The 23,235-nt window shown below is 45.4% G+C and overlaps 2 protein-coding genes across 2 annotated transcripts; one reads left to right on the forward strand and one right to left on the reverse strand.

Moving 5' to 3' along the window:
* Positions 1-545: 545 nt before the first annotated feature.
* LOC120659917 (DNA-directed RNA polymerases II, IV and V subunit 12) lies at positions 546-3,353 on the reverse strand. Its single transcript, XM_039938186.1, has 3 exons — positions 3,153-3,353; positions 2,689-2,781; positions 546-825 (listed from the first exon to the last, which is right to left on the reverse strand). Exons 1-3 carry the CDS (start codon positions 3,193-3,195, stop codon positions 803-805), a joined length of 159 nt encoding a protein of 52 aa, XP_039794120.1. The 5' UTR covers positions 3,196-3,353; the 3' UTR covers positions 546-802.
* Positions 3,354-3,957: 604 nt separating this feature from the next.
* Positions 3,958-10,752, forward strand: LOC120662466. Its single transcript, XM_039941608.1, has 4 exons — positions 3,958-4,055; positions 4,160-4,260; positions 4,361-4,854; positions 10,552-10,752. The coding sequence occupies exons 1-4, from the start codon at positions 3,958-3,960 to the stop codon at positions 10,750-10,752; spliced, it is 894 nt and encodes a 297-aa protein (XP_039797542.1).
* The last annotated feature ends 12,483 nt before the right edge of the window (positions 10,753-23,235 follow it).

Raw genomic sequence — 23,235 nt, forward strand, 5'->3', positions numbered from 1 at the left:
GTACCTACCTTCCTTGGCAGACAAAGTTACCATCTCCTCCACGTCAGGTTACACATTTCATTCCGGGCTAGAAACAATAGAAACAAATAGAGATATAATAAAAGATCGGAATTTATTCTGGATCAGAAACTACTTGCAACAAATTAAACTCATAATAGTTACAACAAGAGACCGAGATTAATTTCACGCATTTATATCATTGATTAATTCCTGATCTCCTATTGTAACTATCAATCTGTTTTATTGCAATTAGTTTCCAACTCAAAATAAATCCCAATCTCTTGAATCACATATACGACACGACGATGCTATCGGCAAGCAAAAGTTTGGTGCCAAACAAACATGGCGCTAGCCACGCTCGCCGGCTTCGTCACGCCATCTTCAATCTTGCCGTTTCAGGCGTCGGTGCCAACCTTGGCGTCGGGTCAAGCCAAATATGCCGTCACATTTCGCCCAGCAAACAGATAAGGCGACCCCATACCGCAACAATGTGATTTGGAGCCGACAACTTAGCCGTGGCTGGTTGTGAATGGCAAATGCATGTCTACGCCGACAACAAAGTTTCCATCAGTTTTAGATCATGGGGGGCGAATGCCCGTGAATAATACAGGTATGACGCATGCTAATCGATCTGCACCACTCAAGAGTCAAGACCCATCACCAATCATATTACTGCAATATCTCTCTAGTACAATGGCCACACACAGCATGCAAAAATTGCAGTCTTACATTTCCATTTTCCCCAGGAAGCTCATTACATTCGTAGAGGGACGACTAACAGCATTGTGTTTTCTCCTTGTCTTCAGCGCGCTTCATATTGGACAACTGTGCAAGAAACAAAACATTCAGTGAGAAATTGCACATTGGGGCAATGATGAAGTGAAGAATGCATATAAAATTCGGGTTATCAACCTCGCTCTCCTAATTCACCTGACATTCTCAAAGTAAGTTGTTCCTACACATTGCACTATGTTTGTCAAACAATGAAGGTCAATGTATGAAAATTGTCGTTTTCCAAAGCCGCAAGTATACAGACTAAAAGTGTCTAAAGGATCAAGTGCTTGTGTTAATCAATGACAATGAAGGACATCTCACTGCATTTCAGGAGTAAAATCAGCAACGCTCCTATACATGATACATGAAATACTGCTTGTCCCAACATTTTGTGGCATGCCACCACAACCAGATCTTAATGGATAACCCTACGTCCACACTAAACCCTCAACTATCTATGGCTTTCACCAAAAGACAGGCGACAACTTTCCACCTATTACAGGTAACCTCCTCCTAAACCCATTAGGTTCAGTTATCGAAGTTTAACATCATCATATCCCCATATATATGTTTCGAAGGCAAGCTGCGGCTATGGGCTAATTTCAAATAATGTAAGATTTGGGATGAACTTTGCTATTAGGTGAGAAACATTTAGGATATATCAAAGGCTACTGTGACAAAAGTCCCACCTATGTTTATAAGGGCTCACACCTGGCTATATTTTAATTGTTAATGACAAGACATTTGGACACAATTAAGTTAAATTACTAACCATAACAATAACTAAAACAATCATTACTTTGAATGGACACTTAGTTTGTTTTTTTAACCGCACAAGGCTATAGGTTGCTAGCTACATGACAGCTTCAGGCCCTTTCTGTAATGACTGAACCAGAAAACGCATGGATAATCAGATAAATGAAATGTTGTGGTCTAACTGTGGACACATGAAAATCAAAATCACCCAAATTTTCAGTTTGTGCAAAGGTACCTACAATTCTCAGTAGCACAATATCCTACAAAACCTCATCGAGTAACTTAAGTGTAGCACTGCAGACTGCAAAATGTTTACCTCACTAAGTTGTATATCAGAAGCCCTACTAGTGGGGTCAAGAAAAGATACAAGTGATGGTAGAGTTGTACACATAGAAAAACAAACGCATCACATCTCACAAAATATACAAGTGCCAAGGGTAGGAATTAAAGTAGCATGTAACACCCTGCGTATAGACTAGAAGAGATTCAAATTACATGGTTTCCAAATCTGAAAGAATGAAATGAGAAGTCATAAGATGACAAAAACGAGATACCTTACAGAATTGTAATCAACACATGGAAGCTAGAAAGATAAATATTCAGAAAAATATATCATAGATGACATCCAGGCTCAAAATAAACATGTAGGAGGTGCAACGATACAGCTAACTGAAATTTGCAACCAATGTTGTACAATCAAACCCAGCTGACCAGGTAACCAGCCAACAGTGGCCTAACTTGTTACAAGCAAGTAAAACTGGGTCTTCAACAATTAACATGTGTACTCCAGTATATCAATTGGCTAACTAATTATTCCATCATCCGACACTACTTTTCAAAACATTTTTCTGACATTGCCAATTGGCTAACCGATTATTCCATTATATGATACTACTTTTCAAAACCCTATCGCGACATCTCTGTCAGCACCTTTAGTTGTCACAAGATACTCACCATAATGCCCCCAATTAGCCAGCTCACATTGTGACAGCAAATGCTAAGACAAACCACTCAAGTATATGCACCAGCTCCCACAACAGTATATGGTCTTTACTTTTACAGATAGCATTCTTTGCTCTACCTAGCTCAATCCATGTAATAAGAACACAAGCAATCATATACTGGAGCTGGAAAGGGAAGGGGCTGGTGTGGTCTTACTGCGGCGGGTCCGCTTCTTGTAGAGGATGCGGTAGCCACATTCACGGCACTGGATGACATCTCCTGGCTTCAGGGTGTTCTCAGCTCCGCAATCTGAAGCAAAACATAAAAAATTTCCAATCAGACAAACGAACGAGAAATCCGGTTCATCCTTATTCCCAAAAAAATTGAGGAACGTAGCGGAGACTAAAAGTCAAAACTAAACAGTACAAGTCATGGGAAAAGCAGAACAGGCCGGGAGTCACGAAAACGCGGAATCTCAGGGCCAATCCCAGCTTAAACCCTCTATTTAGCAGCGGTCGCAGGGCTGGAGGATACGAAAACCGAAGCCTCAGCTTCAGAAAGGAATCAGATAATCCTATCCTAGAGACCCCTGCTTGCTAGCGAGGTCAGCCGTCGCGAGGCCTGCGTGACCGAAGACCGAGAAGGAATCGAAGCTGATGGCGGGCGAGAGGATTAATTACCTCCGCAGAGGTAGCTGACGGGCTCCGGCTGCTGCGGATCCATGGGTCGGGGCAGATCTAGGGTTTCCGGTGGCAGGTGACGCGCGGAGAAGGGGAGAAGAGGAGGGTTTGGGTGGTTTCTTCCCTGTCCCAGCCGTCGCACCGCGCACACGGCAAGGCAGAAGAAGAAAGAGTAGCTCGGTCGGGGCCCAGTGCCGCCCTGGTCCAGTCTCCTAACCGACCTTGTTAGATTGGGCTGGGCCTGCGTCATCGTTAGATTGGGCCTCCAAACCATGACTTTGCTTTGCTTGCTGAACAGAGAGAGCCCCGGCCCAACATCTGTGGCGGCTAACTGCCTCTCCAATTCTTTCTTCCTCCTCTCGACTTCAAGTTCTGACAATCTCAAACGCTGCGACGCATTGTTAATCGGCACCTGATGGTGTTGCTGCAATCTCCCATCTTTTCCGGTCACCGATCATGAAAGCATCAGCGAACGAGAACTTAAAGTTTCATCGCTGGTCTGAATCCTGGCTGAATTTCAGGTCACTGGCTTGACTCCACATCGCTGGGCTGCCATCTGAATCCTTGCGAGCATCCTGCACGAGCGGTTAGAGCTAGACAGTTCCCACCGAAAGGGAAGGGGGAAAAAGGGACAAGCGATTAGACAGTTACTACTACTTGGTGATCGTTCATTCCGTGAATGTAACCGCCGCGGCCTCGCTGCAGAACGGAGGGAGTCCGCCTGCGTGCGCCGTGCGCTCGCCCCGGACACATCCACGACCAGCCGACGAACAGGCCCTTTGATTCCAGGTCGGAGGAGATCTCGATGGGGTCCGTCGTGAGCTCGGCTGCGAACGGCGTCGGTACGCTCGTCTGGAACGTCATGTCCGCGCCGTTCAAGCTTCTCTTCGGCGCCTCGTGCGAGTAAGTACTAAGTAGTTCATCCTCACCGACGGCATCTGCACGCCGTTGATTGATGATTGACAGTTTCCCCTTTCTTTGTCGCTCGTCGTCTTGTGTCGAATAAGGGGCGTTTGCTCGGGGACATGGGACCTGCCCTGCTTCATCGAGCACGTCTGCATCTCCAGCCTGCTCAGGCTCTTCGTCGTTATCATCGTCACCTACATCGGTCTGTGATTCAATCCACCACCCTGCAGAGTTTTCATGCATCCAATTTGTGCATCATCTGCTTAATTAACTAATTACCTTTTGTTGGCACGCCACAACAGTGCTGCTGTTCGGGTATGCCCTCTGCAAGCTGGGGATCGTCAAGTGCGTGGCCAAGAACGCCTTCAAGGTGGTGTGGAAGCCCTGCTCGGCCTGCTGCCGCGCGCTCGGCCTCCTCTGCCACAAGGTGCGCGACACCAAGCGCGTGTACCGCGGCCGGCGCGGCCGGCGGGAGCGGGACGTCGAGCTGGGGGAGCCCAGCAGCACGAGCCGCGACGGCACGCGCCACTCATCCTCGTCCTCCTCCTCCGACGACGACGGTGAACGCCGCCGGGGCGCAGCGGCGGGCAGCAGGTCGAGGGGGAGATCGTTGTCGTCGTCGTCGTCGTCATCGTCCTTGTCCGTGCGGGAGAGGAGGAAGGACAGGATCCGGCAGTCCCTGCGCCTCAAGAGGGTCAGCTCCAAGATGGAGCGCGCTGCGAGGGTAAGCCAGGGGAGTGGACGGCCGCAGCACCGCCACTCGAGGTCGACCGGGGCTGGGCCGAGGAGAACGGAGGTGCCGCCGTCCTTGTCGTCACGGCGCGAGCATGGGCATGGCTCGGTGGCGCGTGGCCATATGCATGCGCACCGCCGACGCGACAGTATGTGAGCTATCAGAAGCATCCAGTATCGATTTCTGCATTCCAGAGAAACTGTATGAAAAATGAAGCCAGGATCGGCCCCTATAACTGTAAACTGAAGGTCCGTAGTTCGATCGTGCATGGGGGCAGATTTTTTTAGTTTGATATGCTTTTTGCAGTGGGCCTGTATATGGGTGCAGTTTTCTAGTTTTTTATATACTATATATATGGTAATATGGGTGCAGTGATCGACCATATATCACAGAAGTTTTTTTGGTTTCGATATGGTTTTGCAGTGTGCCTGTATGGGAGCAATCTTTTAGTTTTTTTTATATATGCTCTGGTAATATGGGTGTCAGTGATCGACCATACTCCATATCATAGAATTTGAAGTTGAATGGTGATAATAAAATTCATGTTTGCTTATGAGAACATACTATGATCCAAATTATTCATCTAGTCTTGATACTTTTGTTAGTTGAAGTTTTTGAATGGTGCTACAAAAATTTAAAGTTTTATATTAAGAGTATTAAAAGCTTTATTCAAAGCCATCGATCATAGTAAATTGGTATTAGTGGTGGAAATTATCAGAGTTTCCTCAACATATGAAAATTAGAGTCTGCTATATAAATTCAGTCATATTCCTAGAAATAATTTAATCTTGAAGATTACTTCAACTTAAGTTCATGTTATTCAATTTGCAACTTTCATATTAATAAATGTACGCCGTTTTAACGAAATATGCATGTTAACGGGAGAAAAAGAATTATGGCTACCAGTTTATCAACCGATACCATGTCACGATGGCAAAGACGAAACTGTGAGGAAAATGATCCCTAAAACATTGTTCGTGGTTTTGGTGATTGAATAACAATGTAATCATTGGAACTAATGTGTTTGTCAAGATATACCTTTATAGGTGTTTGGGGGTTCGAAAAATGCAATAGAAGCCGTGCATCTAAATGATCAATAAAGAAAAGGGTTTTGGCGTCCTTGCCCCTGTTTCTAAGTGAAATAGTGATTTTGCCTCTATTTTTGAACTGTGTGAATTCACCCTTGCTTTTTGAAAACTAAGGAACCTTTTGTCTCTATTCCGTGAAAGCTAGTTAACAGTGTTAAAATTGCTTCGAAAAGACCAGTTTGCCCTTGCGGATTTGCCCCTACTATTATCTGAATTTGGTGGTTTTATCCCTATTTTGAATAGAGCAACATTTTTATACGTTTGAAATGAATTTTCTCAAGCAAATTCAAACAATTTTTTTATAACTTTCAAACATGATCAAAATCTGATAGAAAATTTAAAAAATTTGGCATCAACATGATACAACATAATAAGTTCAAGTGCACTTAACTTTGCATCACATCTCGGAAGCTATGCCTGACAATGCAGCCAAACTCCTTGTCATTTTTCCTATTCCATCCTCTTGCTCTTCCTCCTCCCCTTCCCCTCCGTGGTCCACTTGCTGTTGCTCCGACGTTCCCCATCATCTTCCCCTTCACCTTCCTCTTGTTGTTGCTCTTTGTAATTTAACCTACAAATCACAGCACCAATATATAAAGTTAGCTAAATCTGTCTAGAAGCCACATCTAATTTGCCCTACAAACATATTTCAATCCACATGATTTGAATCACAGCATTGATTGTACCTTGATTCTTCCATGCTCCCGCCCTGGTGCCTGCAACCTCCACCTCTATTGCCACCCCGCCGCCTGTTGCCTCCTCCACTCGGCTCGCACGCGTGTGCCGGCCTAGCCTCTCGCGAGCACGCGCCTGCCAGCCTAGCCCTGCTCCCATGAGGCGTTCGCACGCCGGGCTGGCCCATCCCCTGCTCGTGATCGCCTAGATCTATAGCCTCCGCTTGCTGCTAGGGTTATGGAGAGGCACATGATTGGAAAACTGAGTTTGTGCAGTGAGAAAGAAGAGAGATGAGGATAGGGTTAAGGGTATCAACATCTCTTTCCATTGCCTTCAGTTTTCCTCCGATTTATTTTAATTTTTTTACTAGACATACACCTAACGATGTTACAAGGAGGGGCAAACAGAGCATTCATTTCAATAAAGCGGGGGTAAAATCGCACAACTCAAAAAAAAATAAGGGCAAAATCACCATTTGAGATTAAAATAGGGGCAAGAACGCCAAATTCCCATGAAAAGATCCGTGACAAAACTAAGTCGACCACACATTTGACCGAACTATTCGCTGAGAGGCAAAAGAAGCACTGTATCAATTGGGACCGACTCATTCTGTCATGTCCATCAAGGGCACCACTGGACCAGTTAGTGGTACTATGAAGCTGAAGATTGTCTCTAGGATGACCGACTTATTCGGTCGTGTCCACAGAGACTCCCACAAAATCAATCAATGCTACTAGGAGGAAGGAGAACGGCTCTGGAATGACAGATTCAGTAATGTCCATGGAAGCCGTCACCAGATCAGTCGGTTATGCAGGGGTGGGGGTGAATGTCAGCGTCCCAACAGATAGTCGACGTGGGCATCACTGGCTCATTAGGCGATACTCAATCTGCACCACCGAATCAGGTGGTGAGACACATAATTGCTGCTTTGAAATTCCACCGGACACCAAAAATACAAAAAGATTTGGATCTATTGAACCAAAGCTTGGGAAGAGCAAACATATAGCCTCAGGATCTAATAGATCCAATCGATGCCATAGATGAAACACTAATCAACGAAGAATGTGGCTTTAGATAAATGAGATGAGATGGAACACCTTGTCACCTCCCCACGTCGTCGATGCTCGTAGGCTTCGTAGCTGCCACCAGCAGTTCGTGCAAGGGAAGCTGGCCGAGCAGCTCCTGTCGGAGGTGCTTCGCCACCGTACCGCCGCCAGCCGTTCTTGCGAGGGACTGATTGAATCTGAGTGGTTGTGCGGATTAGAGGCAGAGCTACGCGTGCGGTGGCTGCGAGCTTGCAATTGCAGCTGCGACGACGATTTAGAGCAGGTATAGTAGGTGGTGAGGAGTGCAACAGAACCGCCCAAATTAAACCAGCTTAAGTGCGCTAACTATCATCTTAATGGTTAATCAAGTTACCACGCACTTAAAACGGTGTAATCCGGTCGTCTGTCGGGTTAAGGATCGAAAAACACTGGAAGTCTCGCACGAAGACGAGCACGGATGATTACAAGAAGACAAAAGTTCTCAAAGTTAATTTGTAATGCGGAGTTTTACAAACAAGTTTACGTAAAATATCAGAGTTCAAAATACAGCGAAAATTTAAATAGAAGTTTAGTTTAAAAAAACAACGATAACTATGATGACGTGAGGACGTCACATCGAGTCCACCGATGTGATTCCTGGTTAGCTCCAACCAGCAGCAGTTACCTGAAAACAGGGTGGCAACAAACCCTGAGTATACTAATACTCAGTAAGGCTTACCCGACTAAGGGTATACTTAGCCCATTATCTAGACATGCAAGGCTTTTGGGCTGGTGGGTTGGTTTTGCGGAAAAGCATCTAAGGGTGGATCCTTACTTTCAATATTTTAACTCAAGATTCTATATAGATAAATTATCAGCTAAGATTTGCATAGCTAAAGCAAACATGGTAAATATTGAATATTAATTCATAAAATCATTTCCAAATATCCCTCATGTTCAATTTCCTTACTACGATGCGGTGCTGCGATCAAGGTGCTCATATCCGAGAGCGTCTGACGGCGAATCGATCTGATTTAACCTTGCAAGGTGGACCTAACACACACATCACATATAGGCCCCATCGGACCATACGTGGCAACCCTTCACATATGCACACCAAATAGCCAAACTGCCCTGCGACCCGGGACTGCTAGCCCCACCGATACCAACGACGGGTCAGCCATGAGTTTCTATACTAGCTCCACTGGTGAAGACAGTATCAAGTCCGCCTACCGGTGTGCATATGGTACTGAGCTTACCGGTTTCGACTACCTCCTACTCCCGGCATGTGGTTAGTACTGTTTAAACTCGATCAGCAGGGCCAGACAATGGTACGGGCCTTAATCGACATAGGAGGAGGCTTACTCTTCATCCATTTCATATCCATAATCATATTCATCTCCGCCCGGTCTCCATTTCTCTTTCCTCATCAATTCTTTCTCCAACAACTTTGCCATAAGTAACAAGATCCTATAACTCGCGAGTGACAGGAATCACTCGACTTCTACCGAAACCTATTTAAGCATTGCAGTACTAACGACCTGCACACTAGTAGAGTAACTAAGGAAACCTAGGGATTATGCATCTAAGGTTCCAATCAACTCCTAGAAACGTAAATGCACAATAATTATATAGTAAACATTGAATACTAAAATTAAGGGTTATGCTCCGGGGCTTGCCTGGGATAACACTGAGTCAATGTTAGTACTAACAAGGCCTTGGGCCCTTCTGACTTTGAGCCGGGTCTTTGGTTGCTCCAGCGGGTCCTTCTCTCTTCAGGATGCGTCCACCCAACACCGTCTTGTGGTTTGGTTCCGTCAGCACGTGCTCCACGTCCACACGTTGTACGTCTAGCGTACTTAAATGATATGCAACGAGGCGAGTGCATGAACATAAAGAAAACAACACATGATGCATTAGTACTCAGGATGCAATGCAATTACAAGAAAGGCCTGACTGGGCAATCATTTATCAAGTAAGCACCGCAAACAAGCTCAAAAGGCAAAATGGGTTGGTGCTACACCATGAGAGTTCATTCAATTTGTTATAACCTGAAGTGTTTCCTACAAGAAGTATTACTAACTTATTTAGAACGACCAAGCAAAGACATAAAACAAGAAAGAGCAACTAGAATAACTCATTTAACTAACAAGATACATGGAACCAAATGATATAAAAGTAACCTACATTCTAGTATTTAAAAGAGTTAACAAAACTTATACCAGGTCAACATGAGTTATTGAAATTAAACCTGCGGAAAAGAATTGCCTAGCAACCATTATAACAGAAAAGCTATGGCTAGCAACTAAACAAAACCAGAAACATGACTTGCAGCCTTAAACTTGTAACCAAAATTTACCAACATGATAAGCTACTGAGAAGGAGTGTAAAAACAATTAACCAACATTTATTGATAACATAAAGCATTTATTTGGCCTCAACAAGACAAACTGAACAAAAGTAGATTTACAAATATGCTCATAGCTTCTGGTTCTGAAATATTTACAGTGAACTAAACATGTAAAGAGTAAGCTACTGCATAAATTTCATAATTTTTCAACTTTCCGAATTGCAGATATTAAATAAACAAGCTAAAACAAGCATTACTCATGATTAAATCAATACATCATAAAAACATTAAATAAACAGTAGGTTAAATATTTTTCATAAGTTCTACATGCCAAAAAAAACTAACCCAACTAGTTTTACCTTTTTACCAATTGTCTACTATTTACTAAGCATTTTCAAAGCTTGCAACCACTTAAACTAACATTTAAAATAGAGCAAAAAATATTTAGAAACTGAAGATCAACCTGTAAGGAAAGTTGTAGATCTTAGAACAATGAACTCAACAAATTTTAGTTTGCATTTTTCTGATTTTTCTATGATTTACTACGATTTTCCAAAGTGTCAGCCAAAAAATTCAAAAAGGTCCAGCGCGACACTATTCATCTGAGTCTTGGTGTGTGCAGATAGGCCCCTGGAAAAGTTCTAATTCTCGGACGGGGTCCTTGGTCGCGATTTTTGGAACAGAGGATGGGGTGCTTCCCGGCGGCGAGGGAGAGGTGGGGGAGCATGAGGGCCTCGAGAGCTACCTCTGGGTGGTCTCGGTTGATGTCGGGGTGGCCGGAGGAGGGCCGGCGACAGGAACAGGTGGCCGGCGGCGGCGGTGAGCGGCCATGGCGAGGTTCCGACGGCCGATTCGGGGCGGGCTCGGGCCAAGGAGCCCCGGTGGGGCGTGAGGAAGCTCGTTGCGAGCTTAGTTTGGGAGGAAGAGGGCCGGAGGGGAAGGCTCCACGGAGCAGGGCTGGCGGCCATGGTGGCGGGCAGCGCGCAGGCGTGCAGGGGCGAGCTCGATTCGGCTCGGGGATGGGAAGGGAGTGGAGAGGAAGTTCGGGAACGTGTGCTGCGTGAGCAAAAGGAGAAGGATAAGGGCGAGGGCGCAGGTCGGCCGCCTCGGCACGTCGTTGCCGTGTCGCTTCGAGCGGACATCCTCGGCGTGCGCGCATAGAGATGGCGCCATGTGGCGAGACCGAGAAACATCGGGGAGAAACCGGGGGCGGGGAAAGCAGTTTTGGTCGGGGGCTCTGAAGCGTGTCTAGGCCAATAGATGCTAATGGTAAGTTTCGGTGATTAATGACAACCGTATGCGACTAACATGTGTTTTGAAGGAAAAAATAAATGATTAGAATAGTCTCATATGAAATATGAAAGGAGACCCCTCAATTCAAAACAATCATGCGTGCCAAGGACTCAATTCCAAAGATTAAGGATCTTTCTAGTCTGAAGTGTCACAAGGAGATGTAGGACACTTGATTTAGTTAGGGTTTATAGTTTTTAGTTCTTTATCGTACTATTAAGAGGGGTTCATGAGTTAGTAGCTTGACCAAAATTGAGTTGGCCTTAAAAATCTTGCACACTCGCTCAAAAACAGCTCAAGATAGTCATAAGAAGTCAACAAAATACATGGAAGAAGAAACAATCAAAGTAACATTCAAACTTCAAGGCATTCAGCTGAAAATCAAGAAAAATAGTAGCACCGGTTTAACCGATGACCCATGCATCGGTGCATCTGATGCTTGGTGGAAGGACCGACGCCCTGTCGGTCTATCTTCTCTGGATGCAAGCAGAAATCAAGTCAACAAACTCTATAGCACCGGTTGAACCGATGGTCAAAAAGATAAGCACCGGTGCAATGGACGTACTTTGTTCAAGAGATCATGTTTGGGTGGATATGATTCGCCTTCAGCACCGGTTGAACCGATGCCTCAGAGTCAACCATCAGTGCATTGGATGCATTATGTTCCAGAAAGCTTGCTTGAGTTGATCAGTGAATCTCTTCAGCACCGGTTGAACCGATGCACCTACGGAGCATGCACCGGTGCAATGACACAAGCATGGATACTGTGTCAGAACCCCCAACGACTACTATTTGGACACAGAGAGACCGGTTGAACCGACGCCTTCAAATTCTCACCCGTCGGTTCTTCCGATGGTCACGATTTTTCTGCAGTGAACTTCCAACGGCTGTGTGACCCTCTCCACTCTATATAAGGGCACCCCCTGGCTGATTTGAACTGCCTTTGATGCATTGAATACATGAGGCCACCCTTGAGAAGAAGAGAGAGTGCTTTGAGCAAAAGAGTGAAGATCTAGTACATTGATTGTGCTTCAACCTTGAAGAATTCAACCCTTGCTAGTGTAGCAAGTGTGCTTGAGCTAGGGTCAACTGAGTGTAGGTCAAGTGAAGGCTTAGGAGCTTGTTACTCTTTGTGTTTGACGGCACCTAGCCGGTCTCGGTGATCGGGAGGTTCTTGGTGAGCTCTTGGAGTTTGTGGGAGCCCCAAGACAAGAAGCTTGTACATGGTGTGAAGGTCGCCATTCTGAAGATGGAGAAGGAGCATTCTTAGTGATCACTTGCTCCTTGGTGAAGCAAGGGAGTGATACCCTTGTGTGGGTGCTCCAACGTGGATTAGGGGGGAGCATCAACTCCTCGATACCACAGGAAAAAATCCGGTTGTCTCGTGTCCTTCGCATTTACATTCAAGCATTAAATTTCCTTTATTATGATCTTGCTCTTCTTTGCTTGTTTGTTTAACTAGGACAATGGCATGATAGTTTGATCTCTTGACTAGAACTTGTTCTTGCTAAGTGTGGTTCTTCCTAGGAAAGATGATCATGTTAGTATGTTCTCCCACCTAAGGACCCTTTGCTAGTATGCTCTAGTCATTAGGTTTCAAATTTGTAGATTGGGCAATACTAGTCTAGGCTAAGGACTCTCTAGAAATTGAAAAAGTCCCAATTCAACCTCCCTTCTTGGGCTTCGATCCTTTCAATTGGTATCAGAGCTCAGGCTCTCTTTTCATAGGCTTAAAATCCTAGAGATGGCCCCGGGGAGTAGTGGACCGCCCAAACTTGATGGGAGAAACTATAGCTATTGGAAAGCCCTCATGGCGTGTTACCTAGAGGCTCTCCATGTCATATGTTGGGAGGTTACCAAAAAACCTATTGTTGGTAATTGGAGTGAAGACCAAATTAAGTACCATGCTAGAGCCAAGAATGCTTTATTTGATGCTCTTAGTGAGGACGTCTTTGCGCGTGTCCATAGAAAGAAAACGGCTCACGAAGTTTGGAAAGAGCTTGAGACCATTCATGTTGAGTCTACAGAGCTTCGTGAGGAGAAGTACCAAGTGCTTAAGGAAAAACTCAATGATTTCAAAATGTTCCCCAATGAGTTAGTTGAACAAATGTATGCTAGATTGAATGTACTTGTTGAGGACATTAATCCTATTGAAATTTCTCCTTTGACTACTAGTGACATCATCTGGAAGGTCCTACATTCTCTACACAAGCCCAGGTACAACATAGTCACCGCATTGCTTTATGAGAAGGATCTTGCAACACTTGAAGTTGGTGAGGTTATTGGAAAAATTCGGTCTCATGAGATGTTTCTCATGGGTGAAGTTGATCCTCCAAATGCCAAGAAGGATCTTGCACTTAAAGCTAAGAGTGATCACAAGTCCAAAAAGAAAAACAAGTGCAAGGCTCCCTCACCAAGCTCAAGTGATGATGAAGCTAGTGAAGATTCAAGTGATGAGGATGGTGATGTTGAGCTTGCACTCCTCATGAGAAAGACCTCCAAGATGATGTCAAGATTAAACAAGAAAGGGTACAACTATGATCCAAAGAAGAACAAATTCCGTACCCGGAAAAGCAATGACAATGCCAAGAAGGTGTGCTACAATTGTGGTAAATATGGGCATCTCTCCTATGATTGTCCCGAACCCTCAAAGCTCAACAAGAAGCAAGATGATGATGACAATCATAACAAGCACTCAAAGAAAAGCCATGAGAAGAAGGACTTCAAGAAGAAAAGATCTTTCAAGAGAAAAGAAGATATCAAGGCTTTTCTTGGAGAATGGATCACCGATGGGGAATCCTCAAATGAAGATTCAAGTGATGATGAATCCAAGAAGAAGATAGTGGGGATTGCCATGCATGATGACGGTGATGATGAGCCACCTCTACCTCCACCACCCATGTGTCTCATGGCAAGAGGTAACTCTAAGGTGAGCGATGATGACAACTCCTCTAGTGATGAAAGTGAACATGGTTTATCTCCTAATGAAGTACAAACCATCCTAGATGAGTACCAACAAGTGATCAAGAAGTATAAATCAAAATACAAAGTTCTTGAAAATGAATATGCTAAGCTTAAGGCCTCGAATAATGAGTTGATTATTAGACACAATGAGGTAGTAGAAACTCATGATACATGTATTGTTTCTAGCAAATAACTTAGAGAGGAGCATGATAAGTTACTTGCTAAGCACAATGAATTGAATGTTAAACATGAGGAAGTAGTTGTGCTTAATAAGTCACTTACTTCATGCAACAAGAAACTTAAGCTTGATTATGCCAACTTAAGTATGAAGTATCAAGAACTTGACCTTGCCTTTGATGCCTTGGATGAAGAACTAAAAGAAACTCAAAAGGAAGTCATCGAAGTCAATATATCTACTTCTTGTGATGATCTTGTGGAGTTGACTCACCCTACTACTTGTCATCATACTTCTCCTTCTTATTTAAAGACTAACCATGATAGGGAGAAACAATTTGAGGAGGAACTTGAAAGCATGACCAAATGCATGTTCAATGTGACAAGAGGAGAATACTTGCATAAAGAGATTCTCTTCCACAATGCAAGGCACTTTGGGACAAATGGACTTGGATCATTTCCCAAGCCTCCGAAAAATTGTCCCAAGTCACCGAAGCTCAAGGCATGCTTCAACAAGGAAGTTGGCTCATATTACCAACATTGTCAAATCACCGGGCATCATACAAGAGAGTGTCTAATTCCTACTCGCCCACCTCCTACCTTGCCTCCTAATTACAAGTCTCAATTCAATGAACATCATTTCTTGTTAAGCAAGCTTAAAAGTGGCAAGGTTGAGGCAAAATTCATTGGCACTCACATGAAGGGAAAGTTACCATGCTAACTATGGGTTCCTAAAGCTTTAGTAACTCATGTCAAAGGACCCAAATTTGCTTGGGTTCCCAAACCTCAAAAGTGATTCATTTGTGTGTAGGTGAACTACAAAGCCGGTGGAAAGCATTGGGTGCTTGATAGCGGATGTACACAACACATGACCGGCTATGTAAAGATGTTCACCTCACTAGATGAAGATGTGGGCGATCATGAACATGTCACCTTTGGTGATAACTCAAAAGGAAAAGTTGTTGGTTTGGGTAAGGTAGCAATTACCAATGATCTTTCTATCTCTAATGTTTTGCTTGTTGAGTCGGTTAGTTTCAATTTGTTATCTATTGCTCAACTTTGTGATTTAGGACTAATATGCACCTTTAGTGATAGTGAGGTTGTAGTGACAAGTAAGGAGGACAAGAGCTTAATATTCAAAGGATTTCGACATGGTAACATTTATCTTGTTGATTTCTCATCTAATGATGCAAGCTTGGCGACTTGTCTTTGCTCCAAGAACTCCATGGGTTGGCTTTGGCATCGCCGCATTGCTTATATTGGCATGAGCCAACTCAAGAAGGCCTTCAAACGAGGTATGGTGGTTGGTGTAAAAGATGTTACATTTGACAAAAACAAATTGTGTAGTGCTTGTCAAGCCGGGAAGCAATTTGCATCATCACATCCCATGAAGGCTTATTTGTCAACATCAAGAAGCTTGGAGCTACAACACATGGATCTCTTTGGGCCAACCACCTACAAAAGTCTTGGCGGTAATCTCTATTGTCTTATAATTTTTGATGATTACTCTAGATATACTTGGACTTTCTTTTTAGAGGACAAGAGCAAGACTATGGGGATCTTCAAGACTTTTTTCAAGCAAGCTCAAAATGAATTTGAGTCAAGTGTTGTGAAGGTCCGGAGTGACAATGGAGCGGAGTTTAGAAACACTCAAGTTGAAGAGTTTTGTAATGACATTGGCATCAAGCATGAATTCTCATCAACTTACACACCCCAACAAAATGGAGTGGTGGAGAGGAAGAATAGGACCTTGATCACTCTTGCAAGAGCAATGTTGGATGATTATGACATCTCACAAAGATTTTGGGTGGAAGCCATCAACACTGCATGTCATGCATCCAACCGGGTCTATCTTCACCACTTCTTGAAGAAGACGCCCTATGAACTTCTCATTGGGAGGAAGCCCAACATCTCATACTTCTGGGTCTTCGGTTGCAAATGCTACATCTACAAGAAAAGGAAGCACCTAGGCAAGTTTGAAAGTAGATGTGATGTTGGTTTTCTTGTTGGTTACTCATCAAACTCCAAAGCATATCGAGTATTCAATAATGCCACACGCATGATTGAAGAAACTTGTGATGTGGAGTTTGATGAAACTAATGGCTCCCAAGGGGAAGAATTTTCTTGTGATGATGTAGGTGATGAACCACTAAGGGAAGTCATGAAGAACATAGCCATTGGGCAAGTCAAGCCAAAGGAGGAAGTTGAGGAGCTGCCAAGTTCATTCACTCAAGTTGAAGCCACTTCCAAGGATGACTCCAAAGTCGAAGAGAAGAGTATACCATCACATCACCACTACGAGTCATCCGATGAAGAAGATGACGCCTCACATCCTCCCCATGACACCCAAGATGAACAAGTGGTTGAAGAACAACTTCCATTTGATGACACATACATCACAAGTGAACAAGCCCAAGCTCAAGCCCAAGATGTCGAACCACTAGAAGATTCATCATCTCAATCACAAGAGAGGCTCACAAGAACTTCAAAGAATCATCCCATTGACTTGGTCATGGGTGACCCCTCCGGTGGAGTAAGAACTCGTAGATGTCAATATGCCTCTTTTTGTGAACATTACTCGTTTGTTTCTTGCTTGGAACCCACAAATATAGATGAAGCTCTTGAGGACCCGGATTGGGTGATGGCCATGCAAGAAGAGCTCAACAATTTCACCCGCAATGAAGTTTGGGTTCTTGAAGAACGTCCTCAAGACAAGAATGTCATTGGTACTAAGTGGGTCTTCCGCAACAAACAAGATGAGCATGGTGTAGTGGTTCGCAACAAGGCAAGACTTGTGGCAAAGGGCTTTGCACAAATTGAAGGGTTGGATTTTGGTGAAACATTTGCCCCCGTTGCAAAACTTGAAGCCATCCGTATCTTTTTAGTGTATGCTTCACATCACAACATGAAACTTTTTCAAATGGATGTGAAGAGTGCGTTCTTAAATGGCTTTATTAATGAGTTGGTGTTTGTTGAACAACCTCCCGGGTTTGAGGACTCTAGATATCCTAATCATGTTTATAGGTTGCACAAGGCGCTCTACGGGCTCAAGCAAGCACCAAGGGCTTGGTATGAACACCTTCGTGACTTCCTTCTCAACAAGGGCTTCAAGATCGGGAGGGTGGATACAACTCTATTCACAAGAATCATCAATGAAGAGCTATTCGTATGTCAAATCAATGTTGATGATATCATTTTTGGTTCAACTAACTCCACTCTTTGCAAAGAATTTGGAGAAATGATGGCTAAGGAATTCGAGATGTCCATGATCGGTGAGCTCAATTTCTTCCTTGGGTTTCAAATCAAGCAATTGAAGGAATGGACTTTCATCCATCAAGAAAAGTATACAAAGAATATTCTCAAGAAATTCAAGATGGATGATTAGAAGCCGATCAAGACTCCAATGCCAACAAATGGACATCTTGACTTGGATGAGAGAGGTAAATCGGTTGACCAAACTCTCTATCGTTCCATGATTGGGTCGCTTCTTTACCTAACCGCATCTAGTCCCGATATCATGTTTAGCGTATGCATGTGTGCCCGCTTTCAAGCTAATCCTAAGGAATCACACCTTAGTGCCGTTAAGCGGATCCTTAGATATCTCAAGCATACGCCTAGCATAGACTTGTGGTACCCCAAAGACGCTAGTTTTACACTCTTGGGATACTCGGATTCGGACTTTGCCGGATGTCGTGTGGATCGCAAGAGTACATCGGGTGGGTGCCACTTGCTAGGGCGTTCATTAGTCTATTGGTCGTCAAAGAAACAAAATTCCGTGGCCTTGTCAACCGCGGAGGCGGAATACATTGCCGCCGGGGCTTGTTGTGCTCAAATCTTCTACATGAAGCAAAGTCTCTTGGACTATGATGTAGTATTAGATAGGATCCCGCTCCTTTGTGATAACGAGAGTGCCGTTAAAATTGCTAATAACCCGGTTCAACACTCTCGCACCAAGCACATAGATATTTGTCATCACTTTCTAAGAGATCATGTGGCAAGGAATGATATACTACTTTGTGGTGTTCGTTCCGAAGATCAATTGGCGGATATCTTCACAAAACCTCTAGATGAGAGCACCTTTTGTAGGTTGCGAAGTGTGCTTAACGTTCTAGATGCTTCTAATGTCATGTAATTGCCTTGTCATATAGATGCATTTCATATGTACAAATGCTAGGGGCTTGTCTAACCTTGTCAAGATAGTGATGAACATGGGTCTTGCATGAGCCGGTGGTCTTGGTTTCGCTCATGGCATGAAGAATGATTCATCATGAAGAAGCTTGCCAAGGGTTCAAACTTGACAAGATAAATTTAAATTCTTGCAATGCATGTGCCTTGTCATATAGAATGCATCCATGTTTAAATTTCTCGCTTTGCATTGCATCACGTTAGTAGCATCACAAGGGAGCAAATCACACTTCGAGAAAGATATTCATGCTAAATATGATATATCAACTCTACAAGGATGATAAGATCAATGTTGCGCTTTCATGCCTATTGAGCCACGTCCTATCGAACTTAAAGTTTCAATCTCGAAGTTCATAGAGAAAGTGGCTCATACATTTGTTTTTTTGTGTTTTAAACCTTGCTTGGATCTTAATTTGCCTATGTCTATGTAAAAGCTTTCGAGCACTAAGTATGAGTGTTTGAGGGGTGAGGTTGTCTCTCTAAAATGGTCCAAATTGAGTGTTTATGGCTTTGGTTTTGAAAATTTGGATCAGAAGTAGAGTTTGTAGTTCAACAGAAAATTCTCTTAACCACCGGTTAAACCGACGCCTTGTTTTCCTCTGCATCGGTTCAACCGGTGCTTAAGTCTTCGTGGCTCAGTTTCTGCATCTTCTCTGGACTGAACACCGGCGCTTACACCGACGGCCACCGGTGCATCCGATGGTTGACGGATGAACCGATGCCCCTGCAACGGTTCTTTCGGTGCTACTGTGTGGAAATCTTGGCACAGCAGCGTCTCTGGACAACTCTCCGACCATTGCGCAGACGCCTGTCGGATATTCTGGTGCCTGCCTAGCGGATCTTCCGATGCCCCTCTGTTGACCAAGATTCAAACTCGTCCAAATCCGGTCAAAGTTACTTCGGTGAATACACCGATGCTCATATCTCTGCACCATCAGATCTTCCGGTGTCATCTAGGGTTTGCGGGCCCGCTTGCCCTGTTTCACTTAACCCCTCCACGGGCCCCACCTGGCAGTCTCACGCGCTCCTCTATTCCTCATCCGAACCGCCACCGCCGTTCCTCGCGCTCCCGCTCCCGCACCGCTCCACCGCCCGCGCATCTGAGCGCCGCCTCTTGTCCACGCTCCGCCGCTGCGCATCACCGCCGTGCATCGCTGCCTTGCCTGTGCAGCACTGCCGTTCTAAGCTCGCGTCGCCCTAGCGCCGCCCAGGCCGCGCCGCCACCAAAACCCTAGCGCCGCCGCCTCGCCGCAGCTGCCTCGCGCCGCCACCGCCGCACTCCTCCGACCGCCATCTCCATCTGCGCCACGCGCAGGCAGTGCCCAGGCACCCCAGGCTCGAGCTCCACCAGGGCTCTGTTCCACCCCAAGCACTACACATCGGGTGCTCGACGAATTGCTCCTGAGACACTCTTCTCCATTCTTCTTCCGGATCCTTAGGGTATGGATTGTTTTTAGTTCTACAGTGTGTTGCACTCACTCTAAATCATCTCTCACACACTTATCTCACACATAGAGCTTCATCTTGTCACATCTTGCTATCACTTGTGCACATTTTCTCTCACATTTAGGAGTATCTCTGCACTTGTTTCACTCTAAGAGCACATACTAGAAGCAAAATCATTTGAGACACGATGTCATCCCCTAGAAGCACATATTTAGGCTCAATCAAATCCCTGCTTTGCTTAGGATTTCTCTCCTCTAGATAATGTTCTAGTACTATTATATACTTCCCACCTTAATTCCATTATCTTCTATCGATTCTCTATGACAGATGGCAGGAGACAAGAAGGGTAAGGGCAAGCAGGTGGTACAACAGAGGAAGAAGCGCACTCGTGAGGACCGAGAGTGAGAAAGAGCAGAGGCAGTTGCAGATGCAGTAGACAGGCAGGGTTCGCTCAGGATCAGGGATCCTTAGGCTCAGGGTGAGCCACAACAGTTGCTACGCCGCTCTGGGCGTACACGTCAGCCTCAGACCTCACCACAGTCCCGCTCTGGACCACGGACTCGAGGTGGTAGCTCTCAGAGGACAGCAGGCCGTGCACAGCAGCAGCATAGTGGCAGTGACAGAGAGGCAGCTGGTCAAGACAGTGAAGCAGAGGAGGAGCCTCCACAGGTTGAGTTGCTTGATCTCAGGGGTATTCCAGGACCTAGGGTCAAGAGGTTGAGATATGACACCCCTGAGATGTGGTTTCCTGAGCAGAGGGATATTGGAGTTGACCGTCGCTTTCACACTCTGCTCCAGGAGTCCTTTTACCACGCTTATTGCCAGATGGATATCAAGATCAGTGAGCACAAGATGCTTCACTGGGTGGCTATGCGTGTGGCAGCCGGTGGAGTTCCAGTACTCCCCTTCTTTGAGCACTATGATGGGCTGCCAGTACTACTCAATGAGAGGTCCCGATACATCAGAGAGTGGGTTCGCGTCTTCTACGCTACCCAATTTGTTGAGGAGGACCGACAGTTTATTGATTTCATGTTCCAGGAGAGGCACTAAGTTTGACTCGAGCCAGATTGGCTACCCTACTTAGAGTTCGGATTGCCGAGGAGCCCCACTACTTGCACTATCAGGCTTATGGCAACACGGTGCCCCCTCGTCGCCCTCACGCGACCCACTTTCTGTCTGACGAGGAGGTCAGTGTGCTTTTTCAGCAGCCATGAAAGTGATCGGGTGCTCTAGCCTAAGAGGGGGAGGGGGTGAATTAGGCACTAATAAAACTTAGACCTATGGCTCCAACTAGTTTGCATAAAACTTAAACTAAAACATGCTTTCTAGATGTGCAACTAGGTTGTTCTAGTGTGAAACCCCTATCCCAAAAGAGTTTAGCAACCTATTGCCTTTCCTATCAAGAAACTATTCTATGAAAGTAAAGGCACACAAATTTCTAGTAAGTAATGCGGAAGCTTAAAGAGCGGGATAAGAGATAGTAAAGTCTTGACGCGGGTGTTTATCCCGTGGTTCGGTTAGCCACAAAGGCACACTTACATCCACGTTGTTGTAGCACTCACTAAGAGTATTGCTACTCGGCCACCAAGTCTCTTCCGTGAACACAATCACGGTCACCTTGGCCCCGGGTTCCACTAAGGAGCTTCTCCACAAAGGATGGGGGTCTCCACGTCCCCCGCACAAAGTGTCGTCGCCGCTCCACACCAAGTCGGAGGGTCGATGACGTTGCTTGCGAGCTTCAAAGCTCGAAGGTGCCGGCGCACCAAGCTCTTGTTTTGGTTCACTAGAGAACCACGGCACAAAGGCTCAAGGCCTTGCAATCACACTCACTAAGAGCTAACCTTTACACAACACTCTCAAAGTGTGCTAAGGGCTAAGGATATGATCTTGATGCTTTTGTATGGCTTGGAGATGTTCTTGGGTGTGTCTGGGATGTCCAGCAACTCCAGCAACCTTCAAATGGTCGGGGTGAGGCATATATATAGGCCACCAAGTCTTGTAGCCGTTGCTCCAACGGTCAGCTGAAAATCTGCGTATCATCGGATGACCCGATGCCTCTGCATGGGGTAGCGTCGGTTCATCCGGTCACTCTAATACCCGAAGTAGCCGTTGAACTCCTGACAGCTGACACATTGACCACCGGTTGAACCGATGCTTTCCCGTCTGTTAAACCGGTCACTCACAGCATCCTCCTCTTCTGCTGACGTCATTACACCGATGGTATGCACCGATGCTTCACCGGTTCAACCGGTGCTGAAGACTTGTCTCTTGCGCGACTTGCATCGTCTCTGGAACACAGTATGCCCAATGCACCAATGCCCCTTTTTGAACCATCGGTTCATCCGGTGCTTATAAGCTGACTTGGCTTCGATTTCCTTCTGCACCAAAATACCATGGAATCGGTTCTTCCGACAACCATCGGATGCACCGATGCCCTTGCGTCGATTCTTCGGGCCTTGCTACGCCTATCTTCTCTTTCTCTTTGTCATCACTTGAACCTAAAAGCCTGAGAATGGTCATCTTAACAATCATATTAGTCTAAGTGTTGTGTTGTCATTCGATCACCAAAATCACTCGTAATGGCATAAATGGTGTCATGTTCGTTTCAAGCCATTTTTGCCTGGCACTCCTAGGACTCCGGACAGGCTAACTCCCGTGGCACAAACTATCCATCTTGCTCTGAGGAAGAGTCTGCTGTTCAGGATAGGCCACAATGAGGGGATCACAGCTCTGCAGCAGTGGCTATTACTGTACATCATGACAGGTCGAGACTTTGACCTTGTTGACTTCTTCATCTGCGAGCTAGAGGACGTGATCATGGATGGGATGACAGTTCACCGTCGTCACCCCTTCGCTCACTGGATCTGCTGGATTCTTGCCCAGCTCAGTTAGAATGCTCATATGGATGAGCTGGCGCAGTCGAGGACGCACTTCACAGTTTACTCACCTACTACTCCTCGAGATGGCCGCCGTGGCCCGAGAGGCCAGCGCAGAGCACAGCAGGTTTTGGATGAGCGTGCCTTGGCTGAGGGCCGAGCTGCAGATGATCCCACGGCAGATGAGGACGCTTCACTCGCGGCAGTAGAGGCCCAGCTCCCGCACTACCTGGTCACTGATTCAGAGGATTTGGAGGATGACGAGGACTACATACCTACTATTACTGTTCCTCGAGGTGCTCATGATGATGAGGCAGGATCCTCTGTTGCAGCCCGCACCCCTGCTCCTCCAGTTACCGCTGCTTAGGTCA

This window comes from Panicum virgatum, chromosome 2N, assembly GCF_016808335.1.
Source record: "Panicum virgatum strain AP13 chromosome 2N, P.virgatum_v5, whole genome shotgun sequence".
In the NCBI taxonomy this organism is placed as follows: Eukaryota; Viridiplantae; Streptophyta; class Magnoliopsida; order Poales; family Poaceae; genus Panicum; species Panicum virgatum.

Excerpts from the sequence above, each read along its gene's own strand:
- LOC120659917 (XM_039938186.1), bottom strand. The coding sequence starts at position 3,195 with ATGGATCCGCAGCAGCCGGAGCCCGTCAGCTACCTCTGCGGAG. Across the intron at positions 2,782-3,152 it reads CGTCAGCTACCTCTGCGGAG|ATTGCGGAGCTGAGAACACC; the intron begins GTAATTAATCCT and ends GTTTTGCTTCAG. Across the intron at positions 826-2,688 it reads CAAGAAGCGGACCCGCCGCA|TTGTCCAATATGAAGCGCGC; the intron begins GTAAGACCACAC and ends TTTCTTGCACAG.
- LOC120662466 (XM_039941608.1), top strand. The coding sequence starts at position 3,958 with ATGGGGTCCGTCGTGAGCTCGGCTGCGAACGGCGTCGGTACGCTCGTC. Across the intron at positions 4,056-4,159 it reads CTCTTCGGCGCCTCGTGCGA|GGGCGTTTGCTCGGGGACAT; the intron begins GTAAGTACTAAG and ends GTGTCGAATAAG. Across the intron at positions 4,855-10,551 it reads CTGGGCCGAGGAGAACGGAG|ATAGGCCCCTGGAAAAGTTC; the intron begins GTGCCGCCGTCC and ends TGGTGTGTGCAG.